The sequence below is a fragment of the Nothoprocta perdicaria genome, unplaced genomic scaffold, assembly GCF_003342845.1.
Source record: "Nothoprocta perdicaria isolate Ctin4 unplaced genomic scaffold, notPer1 scaffold_30, whole genome shotgun sequence".
Lineage (NCBI taxonomy): Eukaryota > Metazoa > Chordata > Aves > Tinamiformes > Tinamidae > Nothoprocta > Nothoprocta perdicaria.
In genome coordinates this window covers 3,099,438-3,120,474 of record NW_020455533.1, presented here as the reverse complement: position 1 = coordinate 3,120,474, position 21,037 = coordinate 3,099,438, and the positions used below count along the sequence as shown (strand labels likewise).

The 21,037-nt window shown below is 41.1% G+C and overlaps 1 protein-coding gene across 3 annotated transcripts in view; it reads right to left on the bottom strand.

Moving 5' to 3' along the window:
- CDH13 (cadherin 13) overlaps positions 1-21,037 on the bottom strand; it is a 377,876-nt gene that overhangs the window by 37,689 nt on the left and 319,150 nt on the right. For 2 of the 3 annotated variants that reach the window (XM_026042342.1, XM_026042343.1), the window contains exons 9-10: positions 5,465-5,647; positions 4,157-4,410 (exon numbers count right to left, since the gene is read on the bottom strand). In XM_026042342.1, the coding sequence (XP_025898127.1) occupies positions 4,157-4,410; positions 5,465-5,647 (437 nt within the window). Of the gene's footprint in view, positions 1-3,993; positions 4,022-4,156; positions 4,411-5,464; positions 5,648-21,037 lie in introns of those variants that run through there. The other variant, XM_026042344.1, reaches the window with a different exon arrangement.

The following is a 21,037-nucleotide window of genomic DNA, read 5'->3' as shown; positions in this document are numbered from 1 at the left end:
TTGAAACTTCTGATTAAAATTTCAGAGGTTGGGAAGAGGCACCCAAAATTAAACTCTTAAATCTGGCACAAAAATAACAATGATCCCTGATTAAGAAATCAAATTTCAGAAACTTCATTACTGTCCTATTAATAAATTGTTGGGTTATAATTAATATGGGGCCTGCTGGATTTCTTTTTCTAAAAGATGCTGGAAACTCTTGAGGGAATCAAGTATTTTAAAAAATAGGTTAATGAATCTAAGACATGTGATTGCGCTCAAACAGGCTCCTTTACTTCCTGGGAGTCATCCCAGAGGATGCAACAAATGCAACTTTCCAGGACCAAGTTGGGGATTCAGGAAAGCTCAGTGGTTCGGTCTCCTCCTGTCCTTCCTGGAGATCCTTAGTCCAAAGCTCACCCTACTCTTTGCAGACCTCTCCTAGGGAATTACAGGCTTGGGCACAGCTGTGAAAGTCAGCTTTAATCTCGTTTGCAACAGGTATGACTTAGAGTAAGATTAAACCTGACGCCTACATTATTTAGCTGCTTGAGATGAGCATGCAGGTCTCCTTTCCAGGATGACAGTTCCACATTGGGCTCCTTTGAATTGTTAACGTCAGGAGACCAGAGCAGAGCTGACACCACGCAACTTCACTGCTAATCATGTGCAAACTAAGAGCTAGACCTGAAGTCACACGCTTTTGAGCCACACAAATACTTGGAATGATTATTTTTTTTTCAGTATAATATATTTTTGCCAGTTTGTTTGAGCTTTTAAATGAAATTCTTTCTCGATCTGCAAAGACGCTTCAAGCTGAAGCATAAGAAAGAAAATTCTGTCAAAAATACAACTGTCTTTAGGAATCTTTACAAAGTAAGCCAAGTTTTTCAAAGAAATAAGTTATTTGATTGAGATGTGCGATGTTCAAAGAATAAATTCAACCTAGTTTTGGACCACGGCACACAAGGTTTCTATACAGCTTTTCCACTGTTATTGATATGCATTTAGGAAGCTATATCTGGTAAAGTAACTTAATTTCTCGATCACAAATAGTCATTAGCCCCTTCTACAGGTTTCTAAAGCAAATTAACAAAAAATACCCCTGCAATTAAACAGATTTATATCCCAGTTGTTATAGGCTGGAAATAAAGCAGGTAACATTAATACTGTTCTGATGTGATGTTGTTTGTGAATCAATTGATATATTTTGCACAGATATATATCATGTTGGGCATAGTGTATAGATGTTCATACAGTGCATGTAACAAAAGTCTGATATCTATTATATATTGCAGAAATAAAGCGGTATTTGATCGTGGTCACGGACATTTAGAGCAATACCTGGTTTAAAACTCTGTGCTGTGCCTGCTTGGCCCTTTTTTTGCCAAGGTAATCACAGTAAGGGCTCTGATGATATAACTTAAAGCAGGTCAGATGGAGGTTGATATTTAATCTCCATAAACCCAGATTTCTAAGCAAAAGCCTTAAGTAGCACAACCAGCAAACCCTACTTACATGAGCACTGGATCTAGCAAGACTTCAAGCACATACTTGCCTGCAGAAATTTAACAGGAAATATTTCTGTCAACTCGCAAACTCCAACTGGTGAGTGGTTTTGGCTTTTATACATGAATTTTACACTACCCTAATTGCAGACGTTGTTTTCATATATTGTAAAGTCTTTTCTTTTTCTTTTTCCACTAACAGCTATGTGTTTCAATATTACTTGTCAGTGTTAAAAGCACCTTTTAAAAATGCTATTTTATTTTTTACGCTTTCCCATTATTTAGCAAAAGGAGGACATATAGGTAGTCAAATCCGCCTTTCTTGAATCATTCCATTACTTCCCAGATTTCCATTACATTTGCATTATTTTCTCTTAACTTTATATAGCCATTTAAATAATTTCTATATGTGATCACTCTTCATTCCCGATACAAACTACCCCAACTCTGCTTTTCTGCACATGTAGAATGAGAAAGAGAACGAGTTTGGACTAAAAATCCCCCAGTTCTTGGCCATGAAGATATGGGCCAACATTCAGCCTTGAGCTCTGGGAAACTTCTGCTTAGCTTATGGCCAGTAATAGCCAAGCTTTGATAACTCCTTCGCAGCCAGCTGTGAGATGTGGTGCACTGAATAACTATTGATGCTATTTGCTGGTTACACACAACATGTAAAATCAAGTTAAAATTTTCAGTGATTATTGCTGGATAATAGCCGTAATTTCTGTTCCAATATAATCACGAGAAATGTAGCACAATCACTAGATCAAGCTGAGAAATGCAGGTTGTAGTTTCTGATTGTGGATTTTGATAAGCAAATCTGTGTATTCTCTCGGCACTTCTCTTTTAGCATTGCAAAATCAAATGTCACAATAATTAATAAGAGTTTTCTTCTCTCTCATGGAAATATTTAGCTATAAATAACTTCAATGACTATGTTTCTTAAATTCAGTCACAATCCCAAAGGAAATAATACCTTCCTCTACATAAACTAGGTTCTGAATAATGCAGCTGAGGGTCATACTGCTGTATCTGACATGCAACAGAAACTCCACAGATTGTCCATCCATCAACACAAATCTGTATGACAACAGTGAATGAAATGGAAAATCCCTGGAGCAAAAATGAAAATTAAGGATAAAAATGCATTTTGTAAGAATGCACATTTATAACACGAGGGAAATGACATCTGCTGAGAACTATCCTTCAGAGAAACTGATTTTTAAATGGTAGTGCTCAAAGATATTGAAAAATAGACAAACCATTGAAAGACAGAGAACTGAAATATTTATACTCTGTTAACCAGGTAGTTTTTAGGCAATGAAAAGAACTGAAACTTTTGATTTCCTGCCTTGCCTTTTTCCTCCTCTCATGCAGATGAGCACAGCCACCTGTTTAAATTCAACTCCCCACTATTCCAACCCAAGGCTGCCAGAGCAATCCTTTGCAATCACAAGCTTATCAACAGCCACCCCTGAAAAAAACCCATCTGCAAGATCAGTAGCCTTTGTTTTTAGCAGAATAACACGTGTCAAATGTGTGTAACCACTGCTAAGCAAGCCTAGGATGGTGGGGAAATCTCTGGCCATGGTACAGGCTGACAGTGCGCACTGTTCAGGCAATGCTTTCAAGTCATGTTCACAAAGACTCACAAAGGCTCTTAAATATATCCACTGAAATACAAGGGAAATTAGACTTTGTAATTTCACATTAAACAAGAAAGCAATTTATTATTTTTCCTCCAGTAGGCCAATGCATATTGGATACACTGCAATGAGAAAGTAGGAAATAAGATGATTTATCTGTTCATTTAAAAATGTTGCCCAACTTTCTAGAGGTGCAGGTACCACTTTCTGCTATAAAAACAATATACTCTTTGAATTCACAAAATAATGTTAGCTTATATAATGTTAACAGTTCTGAGAAGCAGTACTACCTTATTCTAATCCTGATAGGGCATAACAAGCACCTTCACACAAGCTTTGTAGATTTACATTAGCAAAATAGCACTCATGGGTCACAAAAGAGACTTGTAATAGATTCAGCATTCTCTAAATACAGGAAAATGACACCACTTAATACACGGAATTGTTGCTCATAAAAGGGCTTATTTGTGCAATTACTTCATCATAGCACGGAAATCAGCATTTCCTTGTACTGATCTTGGCAAGGCCAACTATAAGTCGACCTAATAGCCCCCATGTTTCACTGAGGAGTATATCCTCTTTTTCACCTCTTGAACACAGATGGGTGATCATTATTTCTCTAGGGAACATTAGAAATCATCATAAATCAACTTAAGCCATATGCCAAACAGTTAAGTGATTTCTGCAACCGGTTTGCAACTTTTACATATATTCTCTGGATCTCATAAAAGGCGGGTGGAATAAAAAAAGCAGGAGGATGTCACTTTGAAACATTATACGCTAAGCTGTGACTATTGCTTGTGGCACTGAGTTTTTCCACTGCAGAAATCCTATAGCCTGGTAAACTGTTGTCCTGTCTAATGCGTTTTCCTCCTTCATACTGAATCTCTGCATTGTTGGAAAAAAAAATTACCACTTCTTACTATCTAGAGCCCATAACAACTTTAATTTAATTCTGTACTGGCAGGCACAGAAGACACAGCCAGTTTTTGACAGACACAAATTAGAGGGTACTGCACTCACCTGATAGTCTGATGCTGCAAAGTATCTGGATCGGTGGCATTAACCGTTAACACAACACTGCCCACGGGGATGTTCTCTTGTTTTGTCACTGTCATTGGGTTCGGGTGGAAAACGGGACCTTCATTCACATCCTCAACAGTGATCTGAACCGTCGCCGTGGAGCTGGGGCCATAGGCGATGTCTGGAATCAGCGGGTCTTCATTTTCCACTTTGATCAGCAACGTGTGGAATGCTGAGATCTCATAGTCCAAAGGCTGTAAAACATGTCATAAAATCAGAATGCAAGGGGCAAAGAGAATTCCTAACACTTTTTTCCTACTACTCCAGAGCAAACTTTGTGGGAGTCAGAATTAGCCAGGAAGGACAAACGCATTTATTCCATTTGGAATAATGGAATAAATGTCAGAACTTGGCATTAGACGTGACGGTAGTTACAAAGTGCACTGAAGAAGGAGGCGGATGTGTTTTCATTGATTTATTATGCAGTTGATAGCACGTACTAAGTACATAACTCCGCATATACATCTGCTCTTGCTCTCTCATATGTATATACACATATGCATACATATGTACATAAACACATATAAAGGAGCACAAATGTATGCTTATTTATGTAAATATATGAATATATGCTTATTTTTGATGCAATATGCATTTATCAAACAGAACACAGCTATACTATAAAGTTCTGAATGATAAGTAGCATAAGGCTGCTCTCTCGATTCCTACTGATATATCAAGAGCAGTGTCACAGAAAAATGTGTCCATTTCAGCACTGAAAATGCCTCTTCTGAAGTCAAATATAGAAAATTCTGGCACAGCTAGCAATCAGGTCTATTTTTTTTCCTAACAGTGAGAGATCCAGGATTGTCTTCACACACAGACAGAAACTTTAGAAACGTGGGACCAAAGGTTGCTCTCCAGTCGAGTGGGAAGCCTTCCCTGGCACATCCCCTGCTTCCCTGGCATTCACGCTGGGTAACCGAGAACAAAACGGGTCCCTTGAAGCCTAGCTGTGCCTTGAGCCACAAATAAAGCCATGTTGCAAAGCCTCCCTGTTACTGGCCTGTGAGCTCTACCAACCAGTGCTTAGCCAAGGCAATATCGATATAGCTTATAATGGACAGGTCCTTATCACTAAAAAACCATGGTTATTGTAACAGAAAATGAGGTATACATGTTGGTCAAAGGAAAGGAGGGCTGCTAGCCATGTGTATGGCTATATCCTTGCTGTGTTTCCTCTCAAGCTGTAAATCCAGTGGCTGTGGCTTCTAGGAAAGAGTGCAGCACAAGAGCAGTGGTCCTTACCTTCACAACGGAGAGCATCCCCTCGTTGGTCTGCGGGTTGGTGTGGATCTCAAAGCTCTGCCCTGGGTTCCCGTTGATAATGGTGTAGACGGCTCTCCAGGCGCCAGTGGCAGGGTCGTCCCGGTCTCCCACGGTTAAGTTGACTATCACACCGGTGACCCCTTCCTTTACTGTGGCTTGAAACTAGAAAATAAAACATAGGAAACTGTTGCTTTTTTCAGCCACAAAACTACACAGGCACAGAGGTATTCAAGAAGCAAAAGAGATAAATAGCATTAGCTGTTTACCATGGCAGGAAGAAGAAGCAATGTCACCTATGATGTATCGGGTACCATGCTAGTGCTTTTTTTACTTATACTTATTATACTTATTTTACTTATTTTTTACTTACCAATTACTTATTTGAGGACAGACATGCAGCAATATGAGAGGAATCAGGCCTTTGGAAGAGCGTGACCACAAGTTCAGCTCATATTACCAGGGAAGTGCATATCTGTGCATACTGTCTAAAGCCAAGCTATATTCAATACTCAACAGTAGATGAGCCTGATTAGCACAGCCCATCCATGCCTTCTAATTTGCTGTTATTTATTACCTTTCATAATATACTTTCTATAAAGTTCCCCCACTCTGTTATCTATAAAAAACATTTTTCACCAAAAGTGAAAAAAACTTGTTTTTTTTTGTTTTTTTGTTTTTTTTTTGTTTTTTTTTTTTTTTTCTTCTCTTAGAGGCCCTAAAATAATTGGAGCTCCTGCTACTGCTCTGCCTGCAAAACTGTAAGTCTGGGTTACTTTTACTTTTCGGTGGAGGAACTTGTTGTGACCTTGGGAAGTTTGCTGCTCTGCTGTACTATTGGGATAGCTAAGCCCTGTCTGAACAAATGCTCTGTAATTTACCATCCAGTCACACAGCATACCTCAGCATTATTCTTATTTATGTGCACGAAAAACACCACGTAAACCACTGGAAAAGCTTGTAAGGGTCAGACTTAATAACACTCTTCACCTTTCAAATACTTGCAGTTGACATGCTAAAAGCACTGTATATATGAGGGATAAGATAATTCCCACTTTATAGGTGGATAAACTAGAACAATAACATACCTAATCCTGAGAAGTGCTGAACATCAGCAGTACCATTTTAGATGATTATGAAATCTTAGCATTTCTGGGGATCTAGGCTTCAAAAGTTCAAGAGTACCAACTTTAATGACACAAATAGGCTTTGTCATTCGTGCACTGCCTAAAAGCTCTATTGCTAGGGACAGTGCATGGTATATCATGCAGACACAAAAATCACCTAAGTGGCTTCAACACCGACATAAACCACATTAATTCACAACATTACAGAAAATTCTATGAGAGTACAGAAACTAAAATATAGAACATTGTTAATATCTATACATTTCATAATCTAGATATTTCCTGATATTAAAATACAGAGGAGATAACTCTCCTCTTTGTTTTTTTTGTCCTCCAACAGCTTTGACTTATGTTTTCAAGTCCTTTTCCAATTTAGCTGTGAAAGTTGAATGCACGCATCCATTTCAAGCTTTCTAGCCTGAAACCTGGTATTATAAAAGGATGACATAATTGATGGGCTATTTCTATCTTCTCTGGTATATTTAACAAGGAATTTGAAGGTTTTTTTCATTTTGATAGTTAATATGTAACAGGTGGCTATTGAGCTTTGGTTTGAGCAGATCATTAAACCCATCTGCAGTTCAATTAACCTTAAACAATGGCTGCAACAAATTTTAGCTTACTTTGAAACATATCGAAAGAAGTACGCTATTAAGAATCTTGGAAATAACAAAGCAATGATTACCAAGATGGCGTTCCATCATGCTCAGCAAAATGCTGTCCCCGAAAAGGACACTTCTTACTCTAATTGAAAACAAGCAATTAGCCTGATTGATATTTTCTATTATTTCATCTATCTCAGCTTGACCGAGTATGTATAAAACAAAACATATGAACCGTAAGGGTCCAAACATTTTCCCAGCAAGTCTTCAGCACCAAACAGCTCCCTGCTAAGCTATGTAGAAAGTCAACCAGATATCAAGGAAGCTTAAGCCTTAAGAAACCAATCCTTCAATTGACCAAGCCTCTGTTCCTAATTCATATTGATCAATAACTCATATTGATCCTTCGGAAAAAATCATGTTCTTAATCCATTGCTCAGTTTTATTGTGTTCAGTGTGAATCATGCTGGGAACAGTAAGACCTGGTATATATTCAAAAATCTAGCCATTTTATCTTTTTATTTTACTTTTGAGCCCATGAGATTAATTTATTACGCTCATCCCACTGAGGATGCTACACTATGACGGAAAAGATGGCCAAGAGGTGCCAAGCTCAAAAACTGTTGAATGCCATTTACAACCTCTAATTCAGGGATAACATAGCCGGGGTTGACTCTCTTCTGCACTCTTATTCTCTTGTTATTTAGAAAAATGTCTCAGGGTCTTCAGAGACGGCGAGCTAGCAAGGCGGAAAGGGCACACGGACTTGCTGGGGACGTGAAATTGCAGAGCTGCACCTCCATCTGCCCAGCAGTGTCCACCGGCACCCGCAGTGTCACCACGTGTTAGAATTGGCCATATCAGCAAAGGGGGTGTTTGAAGCTATTTGGATTGTTTGACTCAAACTCGTTCGAGAGGGATGAAAATACAGAAGGATCAAATCAGAGAAATCATACTCTATAGCTTCAAAAGTGTAATAAATCACAGATTTGCATTTGTGAAAGAAAAACACCTACTGTGAAACAGCGATGCCCCCCAAAATACAGCATATATTATATAGAAGATAAACTCCCTGGCTTGTTTAGCTGCTTTTATACAAAGACTAGGCTTTCTTGTCTTGCAGAAAAATGTTGTGTTTATACTGATGCCCTCACAAAAACAAAAGTAAGAAATGGAAATTAACAACTATCCAAGCACAAAAATAGAAATTAGATTTGCAAGCACAGAGAAAATAACCACAGGTTCATCATGTTTCAAAATGAAAGATTTACATTCCTAAAGCACAGTGCTTAACCAGGAGAAGCTGATTCAGTGCTCTAAAATAAAACCCCACAGTGGCTAACACAAATAATTGGATCATGAGTTAATTGATTTTACTCTTTTTAAATATCCGCACATCCCCTAAGCACCACTATAAATTAAGAATAAAATAGATGAGTTCAGAACTTTATTTAAACTGCTATCATCAGGACCCATATTAAAAAATAATAATTTAGAAGGCAAACACCTTGGGCCGAAATCGTACTTGGCTGGAAGGAGCAGCTCTCATTTACTGCAGCTGAGCATTTCAGTATGAAAGTTTAACTTGCTCTGTGGAGCCACAGTGTCATTTATTGCCCGTTTCATGTATATTGACTAAAATTTCTACTCATTTTGTCATGTCTGGAGCTTTATTAGTATGGAAGAAAAAAGTCTTTGCTTCCCTTTTCTGCATCCTTATAGGAAAAGAGACAACGATAGATATCTGCCATTGGTCAGTTATATGAAAGGCCATAAAGTTGGTTCCACTAAGCCAAGGAAGTTCCTGAGGATGAAAAAAAAAAAAAAAAAAAAGTAGCTTGCCCTTCTTATAGCAAGGAATTAGGAGGCATTGAAGGGCTGACAAGAAGAGGGATAACATTTGGAATAACTGTGGTGGGATAAAGCCTGTATACCAGCATCATGGATAGGCCTGAGCAGATGAAGTATGTAAGTTCAGCAGCCAAGCTCTGATCCCTGGATCTTGGAAAGCAGCTCCAAGCTTGGGAAGATAAACTGAAAATTTTTCCTTCCAGGCTGGCAGGACTTTTCTCTTACCGAATATAGGAAAACCAAGATGGCAAGTGTCTAACGGGAGCAATCTGGCCCGCATCAAAGAGCAGGTAAAGCGAGAGGTCAAGTGGGGAAATAAAGTAATTGAACCACAGCGTAATTTTAATAGCTCTCTCCTGGAGGAGCCGGGACATAATATAGCAGGGAGCATTCTGCACACCGACTGCTATAAAGGACTGGTGGGACAGTAACATGACAGATCTCACTGAACAGGAAAAAGGCTCAGTGTGATCTCAGCAATACCTAATCTTGGCAGATTTCCATCTTGAGGCAGATATAAGAAAAGAACAGTATGTAAAATTTTATCACCTGAGAATCAACACTTTTAACCCCAGCTTAGCCCCAGCCAGAACGGGCACAACTACTACTCCTGTGTGCAAGCTGGATTTTTATCCAACGGCCTTCTTTAAGCTCGAGCCAACAGGAGAGGTTTTATTTACTGCCATCTCAAAGCACAGAAATGCACTTAATTGCCCCAGCATCACCTGAACGTCCCCGTCCAGCAGTGTCTGGAGAATGCAAGTACAACCACGACATCTTTCTGAAGCCACTGAGCAGGTTCTGCCCCAGAGCGAGGTACCAACACAACCCAAATTCAAGTTACCACAAGCATCAAGCACCACATGAGAGCAACACGCCTCAGATGGATGATCGTCGCCCCACGGCTCATTAGGATTCCATGCTGTGGTCCCCAGTCAGGAACCACCAAATTAGAAGCACACGTCAGCGTGCATTAATCAGGGCGATGCTCCAGACTGAACGGGGGGTTGTGCTTTCCTTGTCTATATATCACAAAAGATGTGCATTAATTCACATACCTTTATTAGAAAGTGCACAGAAAATTCCCCATGGAAAGTGCATTACTGCATTTGTCCTCATCCACAAAAATCAATCTTTTGCAACCATATTTTATCCATCTACTTTTCTGAAAAAGCGAAGCTTATGCAGTTTCTTGGAGTTTGCTACCTGTCCCTATACAAGCATCCTTGACTCTGCTTGCTGTCATTCAGTGTTTGTGCACCTGTGTGGCCAGCAGCTGTTTGCTAGGGAAACCATGAATTTTCCATAGTTTTGTACCTGGAATAGCTCAAAGGACAAAGGGATTTTCAGAACAATCACATTGGTCAGTATTCGCAATGCAGAAACGTGCATCTCATAAATGTCAGTAAGAGACATTGTCTGCAGAATTTGCTGGGACATGAAGCCAGCCTTTCTAGCTAACAAAACATCCAGTTATCTGCCACTCGGCACTCACAAACCAGACAGGTGAAATTCCAGGTGGGAATACTTAGCATAACACTTCAGCATTGAACAAAGTGATGCTGAGGGTTCCTTAGAAACCTTGTCATTTCAATGCAATGACCCCGAGGAGGGTCAAGGACCAAAAAAAGCGAAAGGTGCCACCCAAAGAGGTTGGCCATCAATTGAGTAAACTACCCCATTCTGCTAATCTCATCTAGATACTCTGAACACGCTTCCTCTCTCAGACCTGTGTGTAGCCTTCACTCTACGGACCCGAATAGCTGCTGTATTTCACTGCGGAGATAGCTGTATTAATGTAATGGATTAAGTTGATGCAAGCTGTGCATGGAGCAAGATAGGAAGCACTTTGGAAGCCATTTAAAGGAAAGACTCTATGTAAATATAAGGCATTATTATAGTATGACAAGGATTTGATGCTGCAAACTGCATGCAAAATACAAATCAAAGCTATGAGTCACCTCAGCAATCTTTAGTAATTGCCATTGTCTTACTGCTGTAATGCCGGCTCGTAGCTACTATATATTTCTTAACTTAAAATGTGTCTTTCAACTTAATCTCTATATATACCTTTCCAGATGCCTCACTTTCCTCCATCTCCCCAGCGATATTACAGAAAGAATTCAATTATACTTTTGGAAAAGAAAATTTGAAATATATGAAATTGACCATAATCATTTTAGATGGTTTTTCACTTTTTCCTTTTCAATGAATTTGTTTGGCTGTGCAATGCAAGCGCCACGTGATCTCTCAAGGCACACTCCAGCTACTTTGCAAGCACAAGCACTGCTCAGTAATGAAAGAGAAAATGAATATTTTTGTCCAGTGTGTGCTGCATCCTGTAATGACAGCAGCAAATCCAAAATATTAGTTGGTAAAATGGAAGGGCAAAGATTAAATTCCTCTCTCTGCAATACAACTACAATTCTGCACACACTGTCTAGTGGAATATGTGCCTGTTTATTCAAAACCACATAGACCCTTAATATCATTAATATTATGTGCGTGAATGATTAAAAAAACAAAAAAAGCAAAGGGGTCTGAGCATGACTTCACCTTATTTTACTGCTTTCTGATCTGCTTGGAAAAGTACTGCTAAGGGTACCAGTAATGCCACAAAAATACATAAAATATTGATCAACTGCTTCCCCATGCTGCAGGCACAAACAGCGAGCTGCTTTCCCCCGTAATGGAGCTGAGCTATCGCTCGGACTCTGTGGGATCTCTTCGACTACTCTTTAGCTTTTAGGATTCATGAAGAGAGAGGACAGGGATGGCATATGAGAATAACAGGATGGATAACCTGTTGGGTGCATCAATAGCTGCCTGTAAAGTTGCCAAAATGGCAACGCGGGGACTCTGAATCATTTCCTCCCTCTTGCAGACATCACAAATCTTAGAAAACTTTTGGAAGATCTACAGAGTAAAATCCTCCACGGATTCACAAATGAATTTAAGGATTTTTCCTTTCTGCTTCCTTCCCCACAGCAGTGCTCAAACCCCATTTACAGTTGCTGTTGTATTCCTATCCCCTCATTTATGTGCTTTACAGAAAATTACTGGAGTCTGAAAGGCCATTCAGGAACAGTAAATAAGTGATGGTGAAGCATACTTGGAAATAGCCACTTTTCTGGAATTGCTTCAAAGAGTTTCTCTGCGGTTTGGCTTTATGCTAGATTTTGGCTCCTCCTCAGCCCTGCTCATGGTCTCACTGAGTGAAGGCAAAAAGATAATCCCAACACATATTAATCATATGCTGAATGCCTGCCTCAAAGCTTATTACCTCCCAGGTATACATCAAATGTAGCAGAGTTGTCTGAAGATTCAGAAGGAAGACGAGCATCCTTTTTTTTTTTTTTTTTCTCCTGCAGAATATCTAAATAATTGAGAAAGGAAATCTAGCAGCCTTTTTAGTCTCTTTTCACTTTCTCACCTACAAATGCAAGGTGTATTCAATTACTTCTACAATAAATCAAATACCCACACTTGCCTGGACACTCCTAGAGTGATTGTCCTCTTCTAGTAGAAGAAATAGTCTTTCTCCAAGTGGTCATAGAGGAGTGAAAGGGCACTAGGATAATTACTACACTTAAGGCACTTTTGGGAAAAAAAAATCCACAGAAATGATGCCATTCTAATCAAAATTCTCCCCCTACCTTCCAGGTAAAACAGACCTCACGTTTAAAGCAACAGCATGAGAGAAAATGATGATCTGACCAAGCTTGAAAGAGCAAGCTGCACCTATCCACCTGCTACAGCCAGCGCTGCCTAGGGATGAGGCAGCTTTATCTGATTTCCACATTTATGAGACCATTTGTGCCATATCCAGCCAACCTAGCTAGGTATTATTTCTTCCTCACTGCTCTTCTCATCAAGAAGAGTGTTAAGCCTATGTTCTTGCTAAGATTTTGGATGTCTTCTTTAAATTGAACGAACAGACCTGGATTTTTCTCTTCCTTTCTCTTGCACTGCATTTTAGGAGCAAAAAGATTTTATAGGAATTTTCCCCCATCAGCACAGATAGAGCTCACACCTCAGTGAACGACTGTCACATGGGAAGGGGAGGAAAGAGGCCTCATTAAATGCCCACCGTTCCTTTTTAGTAGAGTGTTTTTCTTCCCTGGAAAAACCTTTCTAATGCCGAGGACTGACATCCATGGTTGAACTTACTGATATGGTCTGGCAAATGGGAAAAAAACCAGAAGCCATTCACTTGCATTATAAACAGAAGGGCATCTCAACTTGCTACGAAATCTGGAAGAATTGGGAAAGAAGGAGAAGCTCCTCTAGGGACATAGGCTTTTTCCAGGTATAACTAACAATAATGTGGCCATCCCTGGGTTGTTGGGAAGGAGCTGGGCAGTGACAAGGGCTGCAGTGGATGAAAGCCATTGATTCTGTTAACAATACTGTCATGTTTGCATTTGGGAAGCGGAGAGGAGATTTTGCTGCTTCCCTGTAGGAAGGTAACTTTTCATGCATGCAAGAAAACTGTTTGTTTTCTAGTGCTACGCAATGCAAACAAATTAACGCCAGAAGAAAAAACGACTCATTCTAAATAGGTGAAGGAAGAAAAATTTCCCAGGTAAAATTCTGGAGGAATAACATTCATCCAGCAGTATAAGTACTGCTACAGTTAGGAATAAGTGTTCTGTGAAATTCTAATTTCATGATTTATTACATTACAATTTTTAAAACACAAGGCTATTCACTCTCCCGTTCTGCAGTTTGAGGCCTGAACAATGAATCCTTTACTCCCAAATACTTTCCCAAACACATCAGTAGAACTGACATGAACTAGGACTATACATCGATTTGATGAAAAAATAAAAGGCTAAGAAATACACTGGCAAGCAGGAGTTTCCATATGACTTGATCAAAAAAAAAAAAAAATCCCTTTAAAATTATGCTCTTTTTACTAAATAAATCACTGCCTAAGAAGGTGTGAGCTGTTTTGACAAATATTTTCCTGTATGGTTCTCCTGCTTTCCATGAACAACAAATAAAAAGCACGTCCACAGCTGTTGGCATGCGCATAGTGTAGCCCGGGTGAATTCTGCAACACTCTTGGCTGTTGTACATCTACGGTCCCTGCACACACAGATTGTGCACAGTCATCTCTAGTGACCCAGCATCAATGTCAACGATGTGAAGTTGACCATAACCTTCTGAAAAAGCATCAATTCTAGATTTAAAGACCTAAAGGACTAGCATTTCACCACGTTCTTTGGTAATCAGCTTAAATGGTTATTTGTTCTCTGTTTAAAATTATGATTAGGTTTACCCCTCCACCGTATACAAATAAAGTCATAAAACAGCAGTTTATGAAGTGCTCGTAGACGGATGCCAATTTCATACTGCCTATGACAATGCTCTGGAACCAGTTATTTTAAGATCAAGTTTAAAATGTAGGTTAAATACAATTTTCAATGTAGGTGAAACTGAATCCCAATTTAATAGTATTTCCAAATATGACTGCACTGTCCAAGGAAATCACAGATTCACACTGGGCTTTCCAGTCCCTCATACACTTTTCAGAATGTAATGAAAATATTCTCTCCTGGTATCTTAATCATGCAAGAGTGACGTGTATTTTAACCGGGTTGAGAAGCCACCATGTCTTTGCAGGGAGGCAGAAATTTCAGTGCAAACGAGATTTTCTCAACGGCAGAATCTTTGAGCTGCCTGATAAAAAGAACCATATGCGCCCAATCAGAAATCTCCCATTTTCTGCCCTGAGAGGCGACTGCAAATTTCTCCAAAGGAGATGGTTATTTACTGTGCCAGCTTACAGCTGAGCGCAACCCGTGCTGCCAACAACAGATGTTCCGACAGTGGTTAAGCTTCTTCTCAAGGTCTTTGGTGAGCTGTGCCTACCAGCACAGTTCTGAGCATTCAGAATGACTCGTATCTCCAGAATATTTTAGCAATGAATTTCATCAATTCCCCAAACTTCTGGCATTTCAGGTTGTGCCAGCTGATGGGGATGAGCTGCCCTAGATTTAGAAGCCCCTCCAGCTGAGAGCTCTCTGAAGTTAGCCCAGTTTGAAAACTCTTTTTTGGAAACGGAGAAGAACTCTGCAAGGTTCACACTGTGCCAGTGGAGGCAGGAGGTACAGATGGAAGTTTACAGGCAGCTTTATGTGCAGTGATACAAAATTTGTCTGAATTTTAAAAATGAAAGCTACAGCCAGCATCTTGTTTTCCATGGAAAATTGGGTGGGAAAGGGAGATTTCGGGCCAAGCGCTCCATATTTCAGTACATCTGAACAAAATAAACTCTTACAAGCCTGCTGACAGGGAGATGAATGAAGTCTAGAGCTTGTAGTCTCTTCTGCTGGATATACACGAGTTTCTCTCAAACGATCTAGCTCCTGTTTGCACAACACACTGAATATCATTATTATGCCTGTATCAAAGAGCTGTGACACAAGAAGAACCATTTAAAGATCACAGACATAGCAGAACTTTTGTGCTTAACGCTCTCTCCTTTTCTGTTCTTCTCCTTCCATAGCAGAGAAGTCCTTATTACCTCTCCAACGCCGAGGAACCCACAACGCTGTCATTGCCCTGGTAGGGAACACGGGGTCTGCAACCCCACTGGCACAGAAAGATTCGCTTCCCAAGGTCATGGAAAAGAATAATAGGAATAAATGACAGGGCACAGAGCTAATGATTCTGGAGTGGTCTGTGCCTCTGCATCCAGTACTGTGCCAAGGGCTTTTGGAGGCAGTTGGAGAGGACTCCACTTGTGGAGGGAGTGGTACAGTTTGAAAACATCAGATTTAAAGTTAGATTGAGAGCTGCCACGCTGAAGAGCCATGGAGCAAATGGATGTGCATCACACAGACATGGAAAAGGTCAGGAAGAAAGGGAAGACAGGCCCAAGAGATTAACTGCCTTCTGCTTTAGGAGTACCCATAGTTGCCATCTCCCACGGCCCAGCTCCTTTTGTCAATGCCCATTTTGTCTTTTCTTGAAGGAAAAACATTTGTAAGAAAGGAAAATGAAACATTTCTTTCCTAAGTGCCCTTTGTGCTCTTGTTCGCTCTCTACAATGTCTGTGCAGGGAATGTTCAGGGCTCTTTCACTTCCTCACCTGTAATTTATGTTTTCCGAACCATACATTCACCGAACAGGGTTGACTGCAGACACCTTTTCAGCCTCAGCTGGAAATGTTCTGCTATAGAAGGATAAGCACCATTTAGTCATTTCCATAAATAAGGAAGATAAAGAAGGAGCAAAGGATTTTATATACCCAGACACTGACTCCTCTCTAAGCCATGTGGAGCACATGATGATGGTAAGTTTAATGGTGGGGGCTCCTCACTTTATGTGTCTGAGCACTGAGAATTAAGAGGCAGGCCAAGCAGGCCAACGTGCTGCTCCTGTGCTTCGGCCAGAAATACGAGCACACATGCCATGAAAGCTGCATACAGCAGCTCAAACCTACTAGTATTGAACCTACGTTGCATCAGCTGCAGCTACTACCCAGATGTTAACAGCAAACGTGGCATGGTTTGATTAGTGTGCCCATCAGTGTCCCTTGAAGGTGAGGAGCATCCCACCAAGTGCACCCATCCTGCATGGACAGGCTGCATGGGAGCCGTAAACCCACTGCACAGCAAGGATGCATTAGAGCTCATCTGCTCCTTGTGGGATGCTCAGAACTTCTAGAATTCCTCCATCCCAGGCCCAGCAATATGCTTGGAAATCCTCAGCAAACAGTTCAAGTCTGAAGGCAAAATTTCTCAAGCAAATAAGTAGAATTCCCAGGAAATACAGGTGAAACTCTTATGATAGAGAAGGGTTTGGTAGGGCCTGGTTTACATTGAAAAGGTTTTTCCACAGGGCTGAAAGCTCATTAAATCAGGCCATGTATGAAGAAAATTAGTTTATTAAGCACCTGTGCTATTCCTCTCTCTTAAGACTGCTCCCCCTTCTTCTGTAGCACATCTCCACATAATATGCTAATACATCTGCATCAAAATTGCCAGACTGAACTCTTCTCAAGGACAGCAAGCAAGTACACCAGTAATTAATTGCATCCTAACACCCAAATCTAGCTGTGGACTTTCCAAGTGAGCTTGCCAGTTCTAAGGGAAATCATTTTAAGGGACAATAAATATCACTTTATTTCTGCACACAGCTGTGTGATACACTGCAAGCAGCCACTCTTTCTCCCCTTGGAAGTGAGAATAATGCTGTGTTAGCAGGTAGCCTGAAACATATACTATTTCTTGCCTCCGAGTAAGCTCATAATTAGAGCTGAAACATGAGGAACAGCTTCAGTGGAGCTGCAAAGTCCAACAGGAAGGAAAAGAAATCTATTGGAGGTTAGAACAAAATCTTTTTTAATCTGCCTAATGCTACTTTTGTGCTGATGCTGATCATTATATTTATTACCGAACTGTGGGCAATGCCAAAGCGTTGACACCTGACTTCAACACTTACTAGCAAAGCAATCACTTTCAGATATTCCGCTTGGTGATTAGCACGTAGATACCTAATTTTTAGTGAATTAAACCATGTTGCATCAATTTGATGGTCTTTAGGATTTACAATCAACCCTGAAGACATCCGATTAATGCCCAGCGTAGGCTCCCTGAACCTTACAATATTCCTGTTCCTTGGGAACTTCGATCCCAGCGGGCTGATTACCCCCCTGATTACCCCGAGCACATGGGTCAGGGGTTACCCAGCACCACAGCTAATTCAATCAATTTAGTTAGTGAAGCAGTTAGAAGAAAAAATATTCCAATTGCTCTAGCACCGCATTAGAAAATTTGCCCAGAATTCCTGTGCTTCCACTGATGAGCATTTTTGCTTAATTTCTAATTTAATATTCTGCTGGGGTTTGCAACTTCAATTACTTGTAATATTTTGCCTCATAAAGTCAGGGGCATTCAGCTTGGAGGAGAAAAAGAAAACAGGAGGAGCAAGAGGTGCATGTGTATTAACCTCTCCAACAACCATCCTCTCGCTTCCCACCACTTTCATGGCTCTGCACAGTCAAAAACATTGATTTTCCATTTTGCCTCGTTGCCATTGCCAGATGTCTTCCCACCTGCGTGCAAACCCCAGCACCCCGGATATGCACCAGGGCACCCTCACTCGCTCCCCTCCGCGTAAACCAGGACACTCAAACTCCTCTGCTCGCTGGCACAGAGTGGTACTGGGCCTGTGCTGGGCTCTCACGTGGCATCACCACTGCTGGGACCCCCTGGAAGCTTTGCAAGGCCTCGGGCATGAGGTTTGGGCATTTTTTTTGATATGAACAATTTGTTTTACTTTTGTTTACAATTACTGAAACTTTTCCACATAGAAATATTCCCTTTCTACTTATTTATTTATTTTCTGTAATAATCAGATCTGGGACTAATAATTATTCTTGGATTAGACCGGACTTGGATTATATTTCAGTTATGCTGGCAGCCAAGTCATTGTCTGCATCTATAAGGTGCACTGCTCCTTTGCTCTTCCCCTTTCCCCATAAACAAGACTTTGAGCATAACACCAGGGCTAGCTGTTACCAGCAAGGTTTCTTTAGAAAATAAAACAACTTTCCTGGGTAGGACCTCTTAATGAAGGAAGCAAAGTTTCCTTTCTCCCTGCAAGCAGCAGAAAGTTCCAATTTAATGTTCTGCTTGCCCACAGAGCGGATCCATTTTCTGCCTGTTCCTTTGGGGTTCTTTGGAATGAAAAATGCTACATGCTTATAAAGCGTTCTCCTAATGAAAGGCGCTCTGGACTAACTCTGGGATTGATGAAACTCCTCCTAAGCCCCTGTGCACATTTGCCCACAGCACAAAATTGGACACAGCTGTCAGGGTCCCTCCGCTTAAGACAAGCCCAAAATAGGAACCGCAGGATAATTGCAGGTCAGAAGTTAGGTGCATTAGCAGAGAGATGTGGAGATGCGAGTGTGCCTAAATATGACATACAGCTCCCTAACCAGTGCTTACCCATCCCCAATGGTGTATGAAATATTTTTCCGTAACAAAACCCTGTGTGTGCAGGGGAAGTTGGACTACATGATCTCTAAAGGTCCTTTCCAACCTTAAGGATTCTATGAAAATCCAAAACAAACCACAAACACTCAAATGATATAATTAAACTCACTGTATTAGACATGAAACCACATGTATAGAGGAAAATAGCACCAGCAAGACTCCTCCACATCAAAATGCTCAAAACACATATGCACTTCCCTCCTGCAGTGAGGACAAAAGCAGAAGCCACGCTCAGCAGATGTTAGTGCTGTTGCTTAACTATGCTACTGGAAGAGAGCCATGGCCAAGAAAGCACTGAAATGCTGTGAAAGCAGCAAAACCGTACGGAGATGTGCACCATGGAGCGCGAGCATGCGGGATCGACCAAGGAATTCACCCATCTGTTCAGCAATGCCATCCAAAAGCAATTCAAGGAAAGGAGGTTGAGGGCAAAGCAAGGCAGGTTGGGCTCGAGTAGACCTGGGAATCATTCCTCCTCCAGCTTCATGGTGGACAAACTCAAGGAGTGATGGGCTCTGGTGAAGGTGAGGAAGATTCTTAGCAGGGCTTAGGCAAGACAGGGACATAGATAGCAGAAGTCCATGGGAGACTGTGGAGATGGAGGAGCTTCACAGCTCTCAAAGAAAATACACACATTACATAGAGAGGAGAGAGAGAGACTGGAGGATATTCTGAGATTCCTTCCCTTTACGACTTCATGATAACCCAAACGAAGAACCTACGCACAGCACAAGACACCTACCCACTCGCACAGAGCTTGCTAACATTTAACAGCAGTGCTGCTCGACTTCCATGCAGCTCACTGCACTGCTGAGAAGACACATGTTCTGTGCCCAAAATCAAGAGACCCCCCGATGGCACAAGACTCTTGTGCGGGACAGGTTTAGAGCCTTTAGAACTGCAGGGCCTGACTGCAAAATCACGTTTGCTCCCCCTGCTGAAGAGGAATGATGACAATTATGCCTCTAACATTTCCTTTCTCAGCTGGCCATACTGTCTTTTGGTCAGAAAATATGAGGAAAGGGGAAGGGGAAGTATTTATCATCTTGATATGGGGAAGGATTGAAAGGGAACAGGAACCGCATAACTAGTACGGCCAAATTTAATCATTTTGAGAATTGCCTGCAACTTTGCTACTCTCCCAGGAAACACGGGGAGAAGCAGTCAGTTCCCTGTGCAGAAATACTTGGTCTAGTTGCAATCCCTCTTCTTCGGTTAGTGGACCCAAAGCTCTCACTGAGCAGCCCCATGGGTGCAAACGGTTCCTGGCATTGCAGGGAAAGACCCAGACCAAAGAAAATCACGCCTGCTTGCAAAGCTCAACCCTTCCTTCATGATACTCCTGAAATGCCAGGCAAAGTGGTATTTAAAGGCTTGCATTTAAATTCCAGCGCAGCTACGAAAGGAAGAAAGCAGATTGATTCACATTCTGTTCCACTTTTCTCTTTGCCAAAGTGATTTTTATCAGGGAAACCAACAACAACAAAAACAACTAAACAAAACAATCCGAGGCTGAGAACTCTGTTGTCAACTTCAAACCCATCAAGTATTTTCGCGGCTCATTTACAAAGCAAGCCCTTAGAAATAGGGTTTGCAGAAGAAATGCTGCCAGCCCCCCCAAAGGCACATTATCCACTCACTCCTCACACGGAATTAGCGCAAAATATCCCCCTCACATTGTCCACATGCCTTGCCAGGAAGCGAGAGGGACGAGAGGCTGCGAGCTCGCTGTCTGCGAGCTTTATACTCATTCTTTCCCATGGCAACGTGGCCGTTTCATGTGCTTTTAAGCCTCCAAAATTTTATTCCATCAAATCTCTGCGTTGTCCTGTTCGGCTTGTTTAGCACTTCCAGGGAGCACCTGCCACGCTGGGGGCTGCTGCAGGAGGAAGAAACCCATCCTGGCCAGCTGCTCTGGGCTTCTTAGCCACAATTTTCCCTGCAATTACACCCAACCTCATC